Below are 21,163 nucleotides of genomic sequence, written 5' to 3'. Positions count from 1 at the left end.
TTGGAGTGTGCAGGATTGGAGCTTTTCCTGCACAGATACATCAGTCTATTCCTTATTACTCAAGGAATTATTACACATCTTGCTCATTCTGGCCTTTGTGTCTACCAATGCTGAAAGCTGTCTCAACCATTATGCAAAGCCTTACTATCCCTAAGGACCCAGCACAAATCTGTTTCCATGAATTCTCCTCCGTGCTCTCCCACATCTCTGCACATGGAAGCATTTGCAAACTCTGCCATACATCGGGCACATTTATGTATTGCCCTCAAATAATCACTTTGTCATCTTTCAGTGAAGATTCTCATATAGCACATTCTCAGGAAGTAAAGTTGTATTGACAAATTGCTTGGGTTTATTATTCATTCTTTAATGTAGAATTTTATTTGCCCTAAACGGTTTATTAGAAGATAAACTTCCAATCTTTGTAAGATAGTTTTAATATACAAAATTAACTGTGCAAGTTCTTATCATTCTTAATTTCAGACTTCTAACACATTTCCATTTCCCATCTATCTTTTCATGCTAGAGAGATCTAATCTTTCTAGGACTTCTAATCATTTTGACTTTAATTGCTTTTCTCTGTACTTTCGCTACCTCCAGCATTTAAAAAAAGTGGTGATCAAAACTTATCACCTTTAAGGGAAAGATACTTTTACTTCGTTAACTTACAGCTCTGTACAGAATCTTACTAGTATTTTTCCCATCAAAGAGCTTTATCAGGAAATGCTCTTACTTTTGAGTACTTTTCCTACCTCACAATAGACAAAGTCCTTCATTCAATATTAGGATGTATGTTGGGTGTTATTAACATTGACACATTACTTTGTTCCAGGCAGTGTTCTAAGTGTTTACTATCTTAATCTTCATTTAACAACTCAAGGAGGGTTGTCCCATTTTTATTAGAGCATCTAAGACATGGGAAGATTAATTTGCTACAAAAGCTAAGTCTGATTCCCTTCACTGACATACTACACTGGCCTCACCTGACTCTAATTTAAAAATCCCTAAAAATTACACCTCCTACTTATCTTCAGTGTCTCTGGTCCTTTTCTACATAATTACAGTAGAGTTTACCCAAGTCGGGCTGAGATCTCTAAATACTTTTTGAAATAAAATTTTAACTTTTAAGAAAAATTAAAACCTTTTTAGCTATTATGTCATTAACATCATTATTTTTAAAATGTTATATAAGCCATAATGCAGTGCTTTCTGGCAACTTGTATCAGCTTACAAACTTACCCTTTGTAGAGTGCAATTTATTATAATCTATGATTTTCCTGGTATAAGACAAATTAAGTGAAACAAAAGATATATTGTGCATATTTTAAGACATCAAACAGAACGTTATTTTCACCTGCTCCCCAATACACACATACACACGCACACGTTTTTCACACACGAATTAAGTTATGTATCCCCCAGAGATATGCCCCCCCCATACCCCTGCTCCTGAATTCTTTTCCTTTTAATATATTTCAAATGAAACAATTTGGTACCATTTTCATTATTTGGTATTTTGAAGACAGTATACAGGGAAAAGAAAACAAAAACCAAAGGTTTACAGTATAATTGAAAATTACCCTAATGAGAAAAGAGAAGCCATATATTTGAAAGAACACTGGGGTAGAAATAATAGGATGGGAGTTGGATCTTAGTTGTAGCAATACTTTACCTGTGCCACTTCTGGCAAGTAATACATCTAGAAGATAAAAGGATGTTTAAAAAAGAAACATGTACACAAAAGATGGAAGTAAAAGGTATAACAAAGAAAATCAATACAGAAAGGGGAGGTTTAAAAATTTTTAATGCTGCACCTAAGATCTGAAAGATGTCTTGCAGAATATTCTCAACTCCTCCATTCACCAAATAAAGATCGTGGGCAGCAGATGGTATTCTGTTAACTAAGGAGAGAAAATGGCTGCTGAAGTCCTCTTTTGCCTTTATTCTTACTGTTACACAACTACAGAGACTCTGCAATCTTAAAACATGAAAAAAATTAGAACCACTTAAAAAGACAGTTTCTAGTTGCTTTAAATGAGTATAAGCCCTGTAAGTGACTTCCTAAGGTACTGAAGGAATTTAACAAAATAACTCATGACCTTGGATAGTAAACCTTTGAGTCAAGATGATTTGGTTGAGGTGCTAACAAGCTTCACAAGGACAAAAACTTGTTAATGTCATTCCCTGGTATATCCACAGTTTAAAGCATGGTACCTAGTGTGCCTTAATGGCTTTACAAATGTCTCTGATAAAATTCCAAAGTACTGAATATTTTTCAGTTTGTGGAAAAATAGAAAAGGAAGCACTGATCACTAGGAGGCAGCGTTGATTCACGAAGACTGAATATGCCCATGTCACATAGTTTCTCTGCTAAAAGAGAAATGAAGATCACAGCAGAGCATTTGACCAAATTTCACATAAATAGTCCCTATAAGCAAGATGGAGAAAAAAGACTAAATATCTTATAATTAAACAAATTGGTAGCTGGCTGAATGGGAACACTGTGTTGTTTAATGGATCAGTATCAACTTGAGTGGAGAGTTCTCACCTGTCAATATTGTTTTTCAGTCTTAAATATAAACAGAATTTTTACCAAATTTGACAATGACTTAAAAACTGAGAATAACAGCCCAAGGTAAAAAAACAAAACAAAACAAAATGCCAAATCAGTAAACAAGAATATTAAAATGAATAAATTTATAAACTGAGGTATATAACTACACAAGTTCAGAATGGATATCCTAGTTTATGTGAAAAACTTATGTTTTCATTTAAACCCCATCAATCAAGTGTATATGATTGCCATAAAACAAATTTATTTATACTGTATATTTGTTAAATAATATAAACTTACTACACATACCTTCCACTTCACCTTAAATCATCATAATATAAATACTCCAGTCCCTTACATAGAGATATGGTAGCCAGTGGGACTCTGAAAACCGAAGGTGCAAGACCGCCATTTCCAGTTTGGCCTTTGAATACCTAGAATAAGCTGTTTACTGTAAAATCCCATAAATCAAATCAAATTTTGTAAAGGGAATCTAATTTTATTTGTCACAATGCCCAAAGATCCATATTGTTATCCATGTCTTAAAGGTAAGGATTTTGAAGCATAATTAGGGACTCATCAAGGCATATAATAGGTCTTTTAATAATTCTACCACACTTTCCTTACTTAGTTAGCTATTTATTATTACTTTTTGCATCATTTCAGATCTACTGAACCGTATCAGTGAGTGGGACCTGATGATATTTAAAGCAATTCAGGTAATTTGAAAATGACCCATAACACAGCTTTGCAAATTGCCTTAGATCATCTAAATATTTCTTTCAGTCAGGCCTCAGGAATTTGATATTACACTTTCTACTCATAGGCAGTTTATAAAAATACGAAGACCTGATCAAATTCAAGCCCTGTTACTCATAAGTGTGACCTCTCATAAGGCACTTAACCCTGCTGAGCATCAAATTACCCATGTGTAAAATGGTCACTGTTGTAAGCATTTAGCATCATGCCCAACACATGATATGCACTTAACCTACTAAATTTTGAAGGTGAAGGCCCAAATTACACTGTATGGCCGGTTAAAGATTGCTCTATAATTCTGGGTGGTACCCAAGCAGGTTGACATGCCATTGTGAAGACATTATACTTGCTCATCCACGTGGTGAATCCTTTGTTACATGTCTGAGAAATAGGTTGACATGGAGAGCCTACATTTATTATTAAATATTACTTAAAAGTTTTTATCATATCTCACATCAGGTTAAAAATTCTGAATGATTTTACAAAGGTGTTAAACAATATACTTAAGTAAAGCATATATTAATAAAGCTTATCTTTATCTCTTATTCTTCTGGTATCAAGATTTGTAATATTGAAGCTAAAACTGTCAGCATGTAAGGCCATTTGATTTAGCAAAGTACATTAGCCTAAAAGCAGTGTTCTAAACTATTGCTTTAGCTGGTTTTTCAGTTAAAAAGAAACAAATTAAGTCCTTTTGCAGTTAATTGCCCTTTACAAAAAAGTTTAGTGAAATATCTTGCCAAGACAAATTTATTTGATTCATTAAGCTGGACTTAGATAGTGCCAGAATCACAGAGCAGAGCTAATTATTGGTTAAAATTTATTTGAGGCTCTTTAGTGATTGCAAAATAAAAGTCTCATTAAAAAACATAAACACTTGACACTGCGTAAGAATCAAGTTGCCACTCATGGTTGTGGTTCCTTTACAATGCTCATGCAAAAAAAAAAAAAAAAAAAATCCAAATTGAACTGGTTAAGAGCACAAAAGAAACCCTACCATGTGCACCCAGAAATAAAGAATTGCTTATACCATTTTTTTGTTTTGTTCTTAAAAAAAATTTTTTTTGAAGGTTTACTTATTTTGAAGGAGAGACAGCATGAACAGGGGAGGGGCTTAGAGAGGAGACAGAGAATCTGAGGCAGGCTCCAGGCTCTGAGCTGTCAGCACAGAGCCCAACACAGGTTTCAAAATCACGAGCCATGAGATCATGACCTGAGCCGAAGTCGGACTGAGCCACCCAGGCAACCCAAGAATTGCTTATATCATTTGGTGTGCATTTCATTTGGTTTGCTTTCCCTACTATTCACAAAAATATCCAAGTCATATTTGGGGAATGATTTTTTTTGACATCCCTCATTACTGTGACGGAGGGTGGGGGGGACTAGGATTTGTTTACTACTTTGTGTGTGGTTTGTATTATATCAAGTATGTTGACAAAGTATCTGACTTGGACTTCATTTGTACTGTTAGAATACATTTCACTTAGCAAATGAATATCTGTATTCCTTATTTGATTTTTGGAAATAGTTTACCCATTTAAAATACCATCATTTACTTAAATAGCACATTTGGTTTATAGTTCCTAATTAAATTACCTGTTTTACTCACTTTGCATTATTTTCATTTTATTAATTATAAAACTTTATACTACAAAAGAAAAATGTTTTTTTAAGTTTTATTTATTCAAGAGAGAGTGAGCTTGTGGACACACTCGGGGGAATGGGCACAGAGAGAGAGGGAGAGAGACAATCCCAAGCAGGTTCTGCGCTGTCAGCACAGTGCCTGAGGTGGGGCTTGAACACATGAACTGTGAGATCATGATTGGAGCCGAAATCAAGAATCAGACGCTTAACTGACTGAGCCACTCAGGCACCCCTAAAAGCAAAATACTTATGATAGCCAATACTAGCTAAACTTCCTCTAATCCTGAGGCAGATCAGAACATCAACCAAGATATGCTGGGTGACGGTGCCTTGACGACCAGTAAAGAAAACTATCTCAACAGATCTCCTTATAAGTCTTGTTTCTGTGAAAGAGTGAAGATACTTTCCTCTGAAAAATGTTTTCTTTTTGCACCAAAAAACTATCATATCTGGCAAGTAGAGAGTTAAATATTAAAAGTACAAATGAAATCTACCTCTAAACTCTAAAAGGATCTATTCCAGAAGCTCTTTTCAGATTTTAAACAAATTAGCCTTCATCTTTTCTTATTGAGCTTGTATTATTTTCAGCCAAGGGTCAGCAAACTATGGCCTACAGGCCAAATCCAGCCTGCTACCTGTTATTATAAATGAAGTTTACTGGAATACAGCCACAACTCTTCATTTATGTATTACCTATGGTTGTTTTCATGACAGAACAGAATTGAGGAGTTGTGACGGAGACCATATGGCTCTCAAAGCTTAAAATATTTGCTATCTGCATTTTTACAAAAATGCCAACCGTAACACTTGCCAACCCTTAAACACTTTCATTTTTTAAAAAAGAAAAACTATTTTAATTTTTTGTTTGAATTACAAGAATGTAAATATTTTTCTATTTTCTACTCACCACAAAGTTACAGACTCTGGCCCTCAGGGAACTGATTAGAATTTCTGTGGACCAGTCAGAGATCTCAACAGTATTTTAGCATTGTTTCTATGAATTCTTTAAAAAGTCCACAGTCAACTGGGGTGCCTGGATGGCTCAGCTGGTTGAGTGCCCAACTTCAGCTCAGGTCACGATCTCACAGTTCTTGAGTTTGAGCCCAACACTGGGCTTGCTGCTGTCAGCATGGAGCCTGCTTTGGATCCTCTGTCCCATTCTTTCTCTGTCCCTCCTGCTTGTGCACTCTCTCTAAAAAATAAATATATTTTTTTAAAAAGTCCAGTCAACTGTACAAGGGGTTTTAGAAAACAGCCCATTTGTAGATGAGGGACATTATCTACTTAATTGATTCACTCAAACAGTCAACCTATTCTGTTGATTATTGCTCTGAGAAACCAGGTTTACTTCTTTTGAAAATAGGTTTATGGAACCAAGGAGTCATGGAAGTTCTTGACAATAATAGCGAGCACTGCCTCAATACAAACATAAGGTTTATTTACTCACATTTATAAACAACAAAAAACTGTTAATACTAAAAATTCTCCAATTTTTAAGATTAAAACTAAGATGGCTTTTAAGACTATACGGAATCATTCTTTTTTCAAATAATATCAACTTTGTTAGCATTTTTCCTTTCCTTAACCAAACACATTTTTTACCCAGGCTTCTAAAATGCTAGAGAACAATGAACCACCAGGGCAGTGTGATAAATGGGGATGGTTCAGACAACATGACACATGACTTACCTTTCTGTGACTTTCTTAAAAATTGGAAACGCGTGTATCTTGCACCATTGATGGTATTCGGATGCTTGATTTAACATAACACACAAATTTCTCTTTTTAACTAGTTTTCTATAAATATTAAAATATCAAAATATTTTTTCCAAAAGTTCTCACAGTACACATTAGATTTTCATACTATTTAAGAGAAAAATAAAACTAAGCTACCAAACCTGATTTAGGCAAAAAAATAAATAAATAAAAAAAATAAAAAATTTTCAAGGAAATGTAGAAATATTTTAATTTACATATCATACTACAATGAATCAATATATGGAGTCAAAAGTCCACAATTACACATTCATAAAAATTACATACATCATCCTCAGAATAATCAGTTTCTATACAAAGATTTACAGATGTCCAATGTATGTAGTTTTTCCTCAGTGTGCTACAGAGTTTAGAGGTTCTGCTCGAATATTCCCCAAATCAAGCGCAGAATCTGTCTCTTCATCAATTTCTCCAATGACTGCACTGTAGTTATTTAAGGAGAAAAAAAATCAGTTAAAATAATCTCACTTGTAAATAAAACTGAAAGGACACAGTAAAAACTACTTAAGGTGACAAGCAAATACTGTTTTCATGAAGTAGTGAATTGCAATTTAAGTCACAAAACTCAAGAAGTAATTTGAAGGCAACATTATTGTAGGAACCAATTATTAAGACAGATTGTATACAGTGTGATTGGATCATGAGTCTTCAAAGAAAAAAGGCACATATCAGATAGATAAGGTACAAAACCCTAAAACTGGGGCAACTGGGTAGCTCAGTCGGTTAAGCATCCGACTTAGGCTCAGGTCATGATTTCACACCTCGTGAATTCAAGCCCCACATCAGGCTCTGTGCTGACAGCTCAGAGCCTGGAGCCTGCTTTGGATTCATTGTCTCTCTCTCTCTGTCCCTCCCCCACTCATGCTTTATCTCTCTTGCTCTCTCTCAAAAATAAACATTAAAAAAAAAAATCAAAATCCCAAAACTTCCAATCCTATGATTTCAACTCAACCCAGGGACTGTGTTAGGGTTGATCACAAAATCACTACTAAATAAGCAAATAAGTGTCTATTCTTTGAGTAACTTTAATGAACTAAATCCATCAGAGTATACGTAATACCCATTAATTTCTGTTTCAAGATTTCTCAGTTTACTCAATTTAAATCCAAGACCAAAATGTACAGTTCTTGGGAAGCCTCAGTGGCTCAGTCAGTTAAGTGTCCAACTTCAGCTCAGGTCATAATCTCACAGTCTGTGAGTTTAAGCCTCACGTCAGGCTATGTGCTGACAGCTCAGAGCTTGGAGCCTGCTTCAGATTGTGTGTCTCCCTCTCTCTGCCCTTTCCCCACTCGTGCTCGGTCTCTCTCTCTCTAAAAAATAAACAAACATTAAAAAAAAAAAAAAGACACAAAGATAATAGCAACGGGTACTCAGGTAACTTAACACATGATTTCTTGATGTGATTGGCTAGGGTTAAAGCCAGCAAAACTTTCCTTGATTCAAGGAATCACTACCATAACATCTACAATGAAAACGTTAATACCATGCTAAGCACCAAGCCACGGCTCTCCATCTGGATACAGTTGTTGTTATATCCAGACCACAGGACATATATGAAACATTATTCCACAAAAAAATTGGTTGTTTAAATTAGTTTGGCTTTAATAAGAGTAGCATCTATTAGTGAATACAAGTAATAGAGAATTTGCCCAATTTTGCTTTAAACTCTACATAGCCTTCAGCTCTAAATGAGAAGTACCAAACTCTGGTTAAAATAAATATTGTTTTCTCAATATAAAACAAATCAAAGATCTCAATTCCACCTTAAAAATTTTAGTATCATTTGAAATCCTTAAGGAAGACAGTGGAGTACTGGTACAGGTTTTAAAACTGGCTCTCCAAAGGAAAAGAGGGAGGCAGACCTGCAGTGTTTACTCACATCCATAGTGCAAATACTCCCACTATGGTCAATTTCAAGCTACCACCAAGACATCAACCAGCTTGCAAAATTCCTGAAAATATAACAATCTGCCTCCATGAGCCAATCAAGCTGGCTCTAGCACACCACTGAGTCTACACCAAAGTTTAAATTTTTTAAAAAATGAAGTCCAAAAGTTTTATTTTTAATTTTTTTTTAAAATCAAAGTAGGAGAAAGCTTCTTAAAATCAATTATTAGGCAGAGATCCAATATAAAATAATCATTATTATTCTCATCAGGGAACCTGGTCCCCACCAAATACTCTGCCTTTCTCTCGTATTTTATAGCTCATTTTATAACTTCACACCTAAAAGTCACCTCTTTAGAATATTTTGTAAACTCCCCAATTTTGATTAAAGATCAAATAATTTATCCATCCAAAGGTGATTTTCTTAAGATAATTTAAATGAATAAAGTATTCCCTCATCTATATCCTATTGTCTATATTCGATACCCTATTTGTCTTCCAAAATAATGTGTAATATATCTTTTGCTTCCTTCCAACCATGTTTTAATTCTATATTCACTAGAAAATGGATTCAACAATCTTATAGCCTCTATAACTACACTAATACAATAGCTACTAGCCACATGTGACTATTAAAAGTAATTAAATGAGGTAAAATTTAAAATTCAATTCCCATCACACCAGTTTTCAAGTACTCAATGGCCACACCTGACTAGTACCTTAGGACAGTGGACAATGCAGACCTACATTTCCATCACTGCCACAAGTTCTACTGCACAGTATTGCTTTATACTGTTGCAGATTTTCTTAAATTGCTACCACTAAAGTGTATTTTCAGTTAACTGATGCTACAGCATAAACATGGGGCATCTTATTGTACTAAAATATTTAAAGAAAAAAATAATGGATAAGTACTTACTCATAAATTCATCAGTTATAGAGCATGAATTATTTAAAACTGTTCACACAAGAGGTTTCAAAGGCATTTCAAACCCTAGCCTTGGACCCTAGAAGTATATTTATATTTCTCTAAAATTAGGATTATTTTGGAAGAACACTTTAAGAAGGCTCTCTAATGAAGTATTCAGTGTAAGGCAGGGCCCTTTCTGGATCCTATCTAGGCCACTTAACTATCATAAATATGACCAATCTCAGTAGATAAAAACCTCTTTTCCATACAGCAAGGTAGTACACCTATAGCAGATTTGACCTGCCCTTAAAAAGAAGACCTATGTTACTTACACATTGTCACCTCTTACGATGTATAGCCCTAGCACCACCTGTTCTACTCCCTGTGAAGAGCTGAATACTCGTTCATGGCTTTCATCCAGAATCAAATTAATGGTCTGGTCAAAACCTTTCAGTGTTCCCTGTAAAGAAAACATTCAAAAGAAAAAGATAAATATTCTAGTTTACCTGAATATAGACATTAAATGACACAAAAATTTTAGTTCCAGGGACACTAACAGAAGTATTCATTTTAAATAGAAGTCCACTGAAAATAGAACACTTCTTTATAACCAACAGTGCCCTGGGGCACAAAACTTACCTCTGGGTTTTTTAAGACAGGAAAAACCACACCACACATGTGACTAGAGTGCAGAGTTGTCCAGAGTTACAAAGAACACCCATGTACCAATAAGGAAGTAGTCTAAAAGCCCATGTAGTGTAGGAGCTAACATTAGACATAGACTATTACAAATAAAATACAAGGGAAAACTATATAAATATACAAGAAGAAGAAGCATATACACAGCAACCATAGCTGGTAACAGAACAGTATCACTTCGTTCTACATACTAGTAGGAGGCCTGTGCTAAACACACTGTACACAGTATCTCAAATAATTTTAATCCTTTGAGGTACATACCATAGTTATTCCCACTTTAGAGAAGAAACATTGAGGCACAGAGAGGTTAAGTCATCTCTCAAGGTTTCATGGGTAGAAAGCAGCAGAGTTAGGAGTTGAACCACAAAAAGCTACCTTCAGGGCCATGCCACTGAACTACTATATTATACTACTATGAACGAGCAAATAGAATTTACCATTCTTCAGAGATTCAAATCAGTCCCATAAATATATACAAACTTCGACTGGTGGTGACAGCTAACGCTTAAGGAGTACTTCCTATCTGCCAGTGTTCTATGGGCCTCACATGTATTTATTTAATCTTCCTCAAACCCGGTAAGGTAAATACAAATAGGATTGTAATTAGTAGAAGCAGAACTTGAAGGAAATATTCAGAGAAAATTTTATGGAAGAATCCTGGTTTTGAATAAAGGAAGATATGGATCTAGCACAACACAGTCACTCAGATGCTTTTCAAGTTTCTGAAGAAATGTCAACTTACAGTTGTTTTGGTTGGTTAATTCTCTCAACCTATTAAACTGTTTCATGTTTTGAAAATCAAAATATGTAAAATCAGAATATAACAAGAGAAAACGATAACCTAGAATTTGGATGAGAAAGAAAATCTGGAGTATTTACTAAACTAATTAGTATATAGTTGTTACCACACCGAGACATAGCCTCTTGACTTCATTTTACATGTAAGCATTCTATCCAGTGAGCCGGGGTCAAAAAAATACAAAATTACTAAACTTTGGTATTCAAAATGCTCTTTTAAAATAACTTTCCTCCTTTTTAAAATTTTTTTAGTGTTTATTTATTTATTTATTTTTTTTTGAGAAAGAGAGAGTCAGAGCAAGCGGGATAGAGGGAGAGGAAGACAAAATCTGAAGCAGGCTCTAGGCTCTGAGCTTTCAGCAAAGAGCCCGATGCAGGGCTCAAACCCACCAGCTGTAAGATCATGATCTGCGCCGAAGTTGGAAGCTTAACCAACTGAGCCACCCAGGTGCCCCTAACTTTCCTTCTTCTATAAAATTAAAATATTTCTCAAACTTAGCTATCCCATTAACAAAAACAGGAAAAATTAAACTTGAGGTATTATTTTTTTTTTAAATAAAAAAAACTATTTGCAAATATTTAATAGCAATAGATTTCTTGAAGTGTCAAGATGAGATAAAAATGTTTCAAACTGTCCTTATTGACAACATACAATGAGGTGCCTAAAAAACAAAAAGATTGTTTTCTTAAGAAGGAAGCAAGGCAGGGCTGCCTGGGTGGCTCAGTCAGTTAAGAAGGAAGCAAGGCAGGGGCACCTGGGTGGCTCAGTGGGTTAAGCATCTTGACTCTGGATTTCGGCTCGGGTCATGATCTCACAGTTAAGTGAGTTCGAGGCAGGCATCAGGCCGTGTGCTGATGGTGGGGAGCACACGTGAGATTCTCTCTCTCTCCATCCCCGCTCCTCCCTACTCACGCTGACTCTGCCTCTCTCAAAATAAATAAATAAACTTAAAAAAATTTTTTAAAGAAGGAAACAAGGCAAATGGACTTTTTTTTAAAGAGTCAAATTGAATTTAAATCTCAGTTTTGTTCTGCCACTTATTATCCAATGACTCTGGGAAAGTGACTCACTTTTTCTGAACCTGGTTCCTAACCAAGAATTCAGGGATACTTCTACAGAGTTGTATTGAAGATTTAGATGTAAAGTGCCTGGCACATGATATACATTTAAATAAATGGCTAAGTTTAACACTTTGATAAATCACTTAGGGACTCACTTGGAAAAATCACAAGGATTAAAAAGAAGACAAAGACCCAACTGCAAAATGGGAAAATAAGAGATTAAATTACATGAATTAGATACAATTAGAAAACAGAGGGGGCGCCTCGGTGGCTCAGTCGGTTGAGCGTCTGACTTCAGCTCCGGTCATGATCTCACAGTCTGTGAGTTCGAGCCCCGCGTCGGGCTCTGTGCTGACAGCTCAGAGCCCGGGGCCTGTTTCAGATTCTGTGTCTCCCTCTCTCTCTGACCCTCCCCCATTCATGCTCTGTCTCTCTCTGTCTCAAAAATAAATAAACGTTAAAAAAAAAAAAATTTAAAGAAAACAGAGAAAGCAGCTTTAAAACTTTTTTTTTAACAATGTATGAATTATAAGTGAAGAAATAATTAAGTAGCCAAAAATCATGAGATAAATTCCTCAGATCAAGAAACAGATCAAGGAGAGAATCCAAGAATTTTCTGGAATTATAAAGGGGATACTGTGATAAAAGGTCAAATAAAATGATATAAAAGAGTCAATTATAATTTATCCTACAGAAAACAGAGGTCATGCAACCTACAAATATTAAAAATATATTAACAACCATACAAGCCTTAAAATGTTCATTATTCTATATATGTAGTATCTACATCATAAAGAAGTTTCTAAGAGGCATACACAAAATTTCAAAAGAAAGCCTATGATTCATGTCGGCGATGTCAGAGCATTGAATGGGGGAAGGAAATAAAAAATGTTAGAGGAAGATAAATATAAAATACAGGCAGATGTCTGAAGACTATTCTCGAAGCTCTCCGAGGACAGAATCTGTTATTCATCTTGGTTCCTAGAAGCTTTGTATATAAATTACACCCAACGTTTATTAATGAAGAAAATATGGATCAGCAGCTATTTATGATAAAGAGGTGAATCATAACAAAACTGCAATGCAGGTGTACTGTGATGCTTAGGCATTAGAGATCAGAAGTTTGACTTAAAACTTTACAACCAAGAAGCTTACAAGGAAAGGATGAATATGCTAAACACTTACCACAATCATTCTCCCATCAGAAGTAATAACTGCAACAGTTCCTGATAACTGAATCAAGGAAAGCATTTTCAGGGAATGAAAATAAAAATGTTAGAATCTGGTAAAGAAATGGTTTTAATTAGTAGGAAAAACGTGGACGGAATCAAGATATTATTCAACACAGCCACTACATTCACAAGATAACTTTAAGTATTTATAACTTCCTCAATTAAATTACACAATTAAAACAGGAAAAAGAGAATCCCTTTCTGTTTGTGATCAGTTGTTTCCCATCTCAAAACAGTTGAGATGTTTGGTACTTTTTCACTGGGGAATGTTGCCAGTTGGACTTTGAGCAAGACATTTCCCCCATTCCTCAACCTGTTCTTTGATCTCTAAAAGGAAAATTCAATCAGTGCTAAATCAATCAACGTTGACTCTTTTCAAACGTGTTAAGACACTTTATTCTAGGACCTGGCCTCTGGAACTCAAAAAAGAAGCTATAATCAGTGTCACAAGGTGCCAGTACGCTTGCATTATTAAGGCTTTAGTATTTCACTTTTGTCCCAAATTTGTACAGGAGAGCAATGTAGTGTTTCTGTCCTGAGATTTTAAAATGGTAACACCTATATAGGGTACATTAAGACTTCACATGGGGTTTTAGAAGTTATTTGCCCTTCGTGGAGAGCAATTACAACAACGAGCGTTATTGTCATTCTATCAACAAAGAAGTTGAGACTTTAAGTGGTAAAGGGTCAGAAACTCAATCTGCGCACCATCTTTAAAGTTTCTGGTATCGTCGAACAATGAGCAAAGCCAATGAATAAAGTAAATTCAAGGATTTACAAGACCCTTCTCCCCAAATGTGAACGTATAGGCCTCTAGGGAAGTAGCGTGGAGGAACAGATGGCTGATTACTATAGAGACAGGCGTTTCTATAGAGACAGGAATATTTCGGTTTTAGGTGAAAATTAAAAGGCGCCCTGGGCCCCCAGGACCGGCAGGCTCTAGCCCCAGGAGCGGGATTAGCGGGTCCCAGGTACTTAAGCCCCTCACCCGCAGCCCAGGCCGCGCAGGGGCCGGACATCCCAACCGCCCGCCGGTCCCGACCCCCGATCTCTCCAGCACCAGCCCTCCCAAGTGCGAACGCGGGCTTCGCCGTGCCCCGGCTGGTAGCTGTGGCAGCCGGCCCGAGGATACGGTTGATGTAGTTCTCCAAGGCGGACGTCATGATGCTCGGCCCGGCCGCTCTAAGCAACACAGCAGCAAAGGGGACAAGAGGAGCTAAAAAGGCCCGCCAGGGACCGGCAGCGGCTCCCGCCGAGTGGCGGAAGCAAATATCGCGAGAGTTACAGCCCCGCAGGTTAAGTGGATCGGAAATTTAAAGAAACCGGCCAACCACACTTGAGAGTCAAAGCGGTAGCGAGTTAGTGCGCCTGCGTGGTGTGTTCCGCAGTTTTTCCGGTCGGCGATCTCAGGAACCAAGAGTGGCAAAAACGAGCAGCAGGCGGAAGAAAGGAGGAAGTTTCTTGAAGGTGGGGTAGGAGGGAGAAGGTGGGAGAGCGAGTTTTCTAGTGGAGTGAAAGGCAAGTAGTAGAAGTCACTGAGGGAGAAGGTTGAGAGAAGACAGGGAAGGCGGGAGAAAACGAAATAAGGTGTTTTCATCACAAGTAGAGAGATGAATGTGTTCTCATATGAAATGTAGGTTCAGGGAACTGGAACGATCCCTAGTTTTCTGCCACACGGGCCGAAAATTAATATTTTAGAAGTTAAGTGGCCCAGGACAAAATTGTGCACGTTGTGACCATATAGTATACATCTCTGGAGAACACTACAGTAAAAAGCATGTTCGCGCATTCTACATTTCCCTCTAAAAGTGCTCCAACGTGAAGGCATTGTTACTAATTTATTTAAGAAACCGAATACAAAGATGTGTGAGCCTCCGAAAACCGCCTCCCTATTACCGTGCCACAGGATCTCTGTGTCCTCAGGGTGAAATTAGTAAATATAAGGCAGATCTGCCACTGCTTGCGAAAAGACAGATTCAGGAAGAGGCTTCCACATAAGCACCGGATTGGGTTTTAGACTTGGCTCTGCTAACGAATTATGCGGTCGTCCTTGCCCAAGTAACAGCAACTTACCTGGATCTCAGTTTGCGTATATCCTGTCACAGGTATTTTGGGTATCGCCATATATTACTAGAAAACGTCACTACTATTTTACTGTAACTTATAACTTGAGGTTAGAAAAGAATCTATATACAAAATACCGACGAAAGCTATTTTTACAAAATTTCTAAATGGTTTTAGTTAGGCTTGTGATTTCTTAACTGAAGTATTGTGGGTTTGAAATCACTTGCAGTTTCAGCCTTTTTCTTCTGAAAAGTGAAGCATCTGTTTTCATTACGGCATACCCACACAATTACCTACAGATCACTCCCAAATGGTTAATATTTTATATACTGAAAGGTATTCTGGCCTGTTTGAAACTCCAGATAGTCAGGAATTAGGTGATGATTGTCCCATTATTTTTAGGGGGGAAAATGAAAGTATCTTCCATACATGAAAACATGAAGGTATTGTGCGATTTGCAAACATTAGACATTGAAATAATGAAAAACAGAATGCTGATTAGTGATAAATGAGGTATCATTAGTAAAGAATTTAAGAAAAAGAATTTTGCTATATTTTTAAAATGAATAATCTGTAAGTTTTTCACCTCTTAGAGTGCTTATGTTTGAAAATGTTTATTAACATTATATAGTAACAATTTTATCATAAATACATTACAACTATGACCCTGTGTGGTTTCCAGTAAATTAATATGCCAGATAAATAGCAGATGTGTAGTGTTTATGTAGCATCACTTTGGTTTGAAACTTTTTTTACACGGGTCTTAAAAATGCTGTATTTTCTGTAGTCCATAAGGGTCACAAATGCTGAGAGAAAGCCTATGGATAAAAAGTCCAGTTAGTAAGACAAAAAAAAAAAAAAAAAGAATTATATCCGGATGACCTTGGGATTATATGGACAGAGAGTTCAACACCTCATGAAGGAAAATTAAGTCCCATCAGGGGAAAAGGATAAATATAAACATCTGACAACTGAAAAACCAAGGTGTACAATGAGACCTTTAATTTCGATCAAAACCTCTCAAAGTGCTACTCATTTAAATGATACTCTATTACTGTTAAAAAGAGTCAACCAAAGTATGCTGGAATAGATACTCGTTTTATTCAATTAGTCCTGAATCTAAACCTTAAGGAGAAAACTACGTTTTGCTTTCATATGTAGTTCATTTAAGACTAGCTTATAGGCACGCCTGGGTGGCTTAGTCAGTTAATCGACTGACTCTTGATTTCGGCTCAGGTCATGATCTCATGGTTCATGAGCCCAAGCCCTGCATCAGGCTCTGCGCTGATGGTGCAGAACCTGCTTGGGATTTTCTCTCTCCTTCTCTCTCTGCTCCTCTCCCCTCCCACTCATTCTCTCTCTCTCTCTCTCTCAAAAATAAATAAATAAACATTAAAAAAAAAAAAAAAGGCTAACCTAAAATTTTTTATATCTCCCAGCCCAATCATGAGCCTCCCTCTTGTTAGTAATCCAGTCGCCTGTATCCAGAACAACAGATAAGATTAATCAAGAACAGGACCAAAAAGAGAAAGCAGTATCCCTAGACATCTGACATCCTGGGAGTTACTTTTTGTTAGTAGAAACCAATGTGTATAAAATGGGTCTCTCTGGAAGCAGAATCAGGACATAACTCATCTCCCTTTGTATTCTGTATTCTTTTGTTAACCTGAAGAATCAGACTCATACTAGGATCTGAGGATACTAAATTTTCACTTTCCTGTGAATGGCCCATGGAAAATACTACTTTTAACCTAATGTGATATGAACTTTTATTTACTTTTATTTTTTATTGATTTACATTCCTGAGTTCCAAAAGTGTCAACTAATTAGTAATATATGTTGAATAGATCATTCTAGGATTTTCCAAGACAGAAAAGGACATAAATCATGGTCTCTCCTTACAAGTAAACTGAATGGGTACAGAGCTTTAATTATAAACCTGAAACAATTAGTACATGGAAAAACAATAAATATTCCAAATTTAAGGAAAGATAAATGATGTTAAAGTATTAGCTCATTTAACACTATAGATTACAAAGGGTTACCCATATTTCTTTTTTTGTCTTCTAAGTTATTAAGACAGACATTTTAAACTCCCATTTGTTAAGGGATGGGGGAAAAAAATCATATACAATTGACTTGTTAATTGAGAAGCAGTACAGGATCATGATTAAGAGGACTGACCCAGGAACTAGCCTGTCTAGATTTTGATACTGTGTAACCAAGTGGATTGCATAACTTTACCTCAGTTTCCCCAACTGTAAAATTGAGAAGATGTTACTTACCTCATCACATTGTTGGGGGACTAAAAGTAATTCTTATAAAACTTGGCATAAAATAAAGCACTTAATAAATATTAGTTATTATTACTCAAGGATATACATCACATAACCTTTCAGTCCCGAAGCTTGTTTTCCTACAATAGTTTGTTCACTGCCCTTTTTTCTGATTGGCCAAACTGAAGGGTTGCACATTTTAAGTGCTTGAGGAAGAGGGATATGTATTGGAATCTTGGAAGGTTTTTTTTTTTTTTTTAATTTTTTAATCTTTATTTATTTTTGAGAGAGTGAGAAAGTGGGGGAGCAACAGAGAGAGAAGGAGAGAAGGTGCTGTCAGCACAGAGCCCAATGCAGGGCTTGAACTCAAGATCTGCAAGTTCATGACCCCAAGCGAAGTTGGATGCTCAATTGACCGAGCCACCCAGGCACCCCGGAATCTTGGAAGGTTTTATGAACAGCATAAGACTTAAACTGGGGCTTGAAAAAAAGTACAAATACACTTTAGGAAAATTAATCTGACATTATTTATTTAGTGGTGGTAGGAACTAAGGATAAGAAGGCTAACAAGAATCCAGGTGTGAATATCTGATTTATAGCAGAAGGAATAGGAAAGCAGAATAAAGATCATTCAGAAATAATGGTTAAGAAAGACAGTGGGGCAGACAGCATATCGTGGGCTGCACTGTGACAGTGGTTGGTGAAGTGAAAGGATGGCAAGTGTAAGGAGACCCAGGAAAACAGGACTGCTGGGTAATAAAGTGGATGGTCCAGTCTGTAAAACTGTGTACATGTAACACTTGTTGCTTACCAGCTAGTGGTGAGGCTACAGAACGTACTGGTCACTCTGAAAATGGCAGTCACTTCACCTTAAAGGTCCAGTGGCGAATCAATGTATCTCAGGAGGTTCACTATTTGCCTTCATGAAGGATAATATACGTTAATAAAATACTTATATATGCTTTTATGCATTCTTTACATTATTTTTATTTTGGAAACCTAAATAGTAATAGAAACATTTTAGTTACAGTGTGCTATAATTATATTCCTATAAACATTACATTTTAAATTATAATTATATATATATATATATATTATAATTATATTCCTGTAAATACTACCTTTTAAAAAATAGCTCACTGGGGGCGCCTGAGTGGCTCAGTCAGTTAAGCATCCAGCTTCTGCTCAGGTCATGATCTCATGATTTGTGAATTCCAGCCCTGCACTGGGCTCTGTGCTGACAGCTCAGAGCCTGGAGCCTGCTTGGGATTCTGTGTCTCTCCCCCCACTCCTGCCCCTCTCCCAATCGCATGCTGTCTCTTACAAAAGTAAATAAACATGAAAAAAAAAGTTCTCAATGTAACAGAGCTTAAGGAAAACATAGATCTGGGAAGGACCGCTCAAAACTTGACCTGATGAGTAATAGTTCCCTGACTGCTCTCACTGAAATCACCTGGGGATCTTTGAAAACTGATGCCCGGGAACCACCCCCAGACATTCCGAATTAAATGGAATAAAGGGAGAGTCTGGGCATCCAGCCTCTCCCAAAAAGCTCCCCAGGTGACTGCAACATGAAGCAAAGTTTGGGAACTACTGAACTGCAGCATTAACAGGGACAATTCCTAACAAATAAAAGCCGTCGTTACTTATTTACCTTTTAAAAGAGTTGAAGTTAGCTTGAAAAATGAGTTTGTGGAAGAGTTGATACTGCTGACTGATTGAAACACGAGCAGGCAGTAGTTATCATCAGAGGTTGCAGGTAGAGAAGCAGTTGCAAACTTTGCACAAAATGTAGCAATGCCAGAGATGGATAGCTCTGATTCATGTCCTCTGTGGCTTTTGCACAAAGATCTAAGAGAACTGCAAACTAAGCACTATCAAAATGGAAAACAGGGTTGAGCTAAGCCAAAGGAAGAATGGGATGCCACACAATGAAATGTCATTTGGGTACTGTCTTCCTCCAGGCCTGGCGTGATCATGGTGGAGTCAGCTGCGTACTTTGCATTCAGCTGTTGTTTCTTGGTAGCACAAGACATAAAGTGCTAGGAAAAATTAAGTATGAACCAACCCGCCTTCTGTGTCATTCTAACATTTCCCCCCTATTTAATAATCACATGAGCTGATTTGCATTATACAAAACAGCGCTATAGCACAACAGACTGTTACTGTTCCACTGAGAATATGGGCTTTAAATGTGGTTAATCTGCCCCTATTCTCCCCTCCTGTGGTTCATCCTCCCTTTTAGTAGCAGCTACCTTTTTGGGTAGGAAGGTCTACAACCTCTGACTCTGTCCTAAGAGGATGTTTGAATTTGTACAGTGTGGGGTGACTTTATTTAAATAGCGAGAGTAGGACTAATCTAAAATTTTTTTTTTTTAACGTTTATTTATTTTTGAGACAGAGAGAGACAGAGCATGAATGGGGGAGGGTCAGAGAGAGAGGGAGACACAGAAGCGGAAGCAGGCTCCAGGCTCTGAGCTGTCAGCACAGAGCCCGATGCGGGGCTCAAACTCACGGACCGTGAGATCATGACCTGAGCCGAAGTCGGATGCTTAACCGACCAAGCCACCCAGGCGCCTAGTAGGACTAATCTAAATGGAACACGCATGCCTGAGCCATTTAATATCTTTTTTTTTTTTTTGTATAAATTGCCATCTATGTGTTATCACCATCACAAAGCAAGAAACATTATTTTAAGTTGAATGCATCCACTTGCATTTTTACTTTTGCTAATATTTAAAGCTCAGTGTCTTCAGTGGCTTGGATTGCAGTATAGGTAAAATTATATTTTCCTTTTCACTGGGATTTGGCATGACAAAATTGAAAAATCATATTGAAGGCAGACATTACTTTGACTTAGGTGTCTATAATCTTTCACGTGAACTCATTCCTGAATGGCATAATCCACACTGAAGGAATAGATTGATGTAGATTTGTTGTGACATTATATTGCAAGAAAGAGCAAATGTAGAGGCTCCTGGCTGACTCAGTCTATAGAGCATGCCACTCTTGATCTTGGGGTTGTGAGTTTGAGCTACATGTTGGGTGAACAGATTACTTAAAAAAATCTTAAAAAAAAAAAGAGATCAAATTTGATGTATTGGTATCCTTGGGGAAAAATACTGAAGTTAGGCTATGAGGGAAGAATAATACGAGAAAGTACAGAAGATAAATGGAGTGGTAGAGGGAAGTATTTGAATTATATTGACAAAAACTAAGCATGAGTAACCTTCAGTTACTTTTGGGAAGCAAATGCTGAAATTACGTTAAAATATGTATTGGGTAGTTAAGCCACACTTAACTGGGTGGCTCAGTTAAGTGTCCAACTTTGGTTTCAGCTCAGGTCATGATCTCATGTTTTGGGAGTTTGAGCTCTGCACTGACAGTGTGGGGCCTGCCTGGGATGCTCTCTCTCCCTCTCTCTCTGCACTTCCTATGCTCGTGTTCTCTCTCTCTCACTTGCTCACTTTCTCAAAAATAAATAAATATTTTTTAAAAATAT

The 21,163-nt window shown here is 36.8% G+C and overlaps 1 protein-coding gene across 1 annotated transcript; it reads right to left on the bottom strand.

The window, feature by feature from the left end:
* Positions 1–6,897: 6,897 nt before the first annotated feature.
* Positions 6,898–19,697, bottom strand: LSM8 (LSM8 homolog, U6 small nuclear RNA associated). Its single transcript, XM_019418024.2, has 7 exons — positions 19,613–19,697; positions 18,473–18,530; positions 14,658–14,856; positions 14,454–14,616; positions 13,275–13,315; positions 9,863–9,990; positions 6,898–7,156 (listed from the first exon to the last, which is right to left on the bottom strand). The coding sequence occupies exons 1-7, from the start codon at positions 19,695–19,697 to the stop codon at positions 7,066–7,068; spliced, it is 765 nt and encodes a 254-aa protein (XP_019273569.2). The 3' UTR covers positions 6,898–7,065.
* Between the last annotated feature and the right edge of the window lie 1,466 nt (positions 19,698–21,163).

This window comes from Panthera pardus, unplaced genomic scaffold (genome assembly GCF_024362965.1).
Source record: "Panthera pardus isolate Hobbes unplaced genomic scaffold, ASM2436296v1 HiC_scaffold_8, whole genome shotgun sequence".
NCBI lineage: Eukaryota > Metazoa > Chordata > Mammalia > Carnivora > Felidae > Panthera > Panthera pardus.
The sequence above is the reverse complement of the archived record's forward strand: the minus strand, read 5'-3'. Positions and strand labels throughout refer to the sequence as shown.

Bases quoted from the DNA above. Each gene is read 5' to 3' on its own strand.
- LSM8 (XM_019418024.2), bottom strand. From the start codon at position 19,697: ATGTCTTGTGCTACCAAGAAACAACAGCTGAATGCAAAGTACGCAGCT. The intron at 18,531-19,612 runs GTACCCAAATGA...TGGACCTTTAAG, and splicing joins GCCAGGCCTGGAGGAAGACA to GTGAAGTGACTGCCATTTTC. The intron at 14,857-18,472 runs GTAAGCAACAAG...CTTCTCCCTCAG, and splicing joins TGTAGCCTCACCACTAGCTG to TGACTTCTACTACTTGCCTT.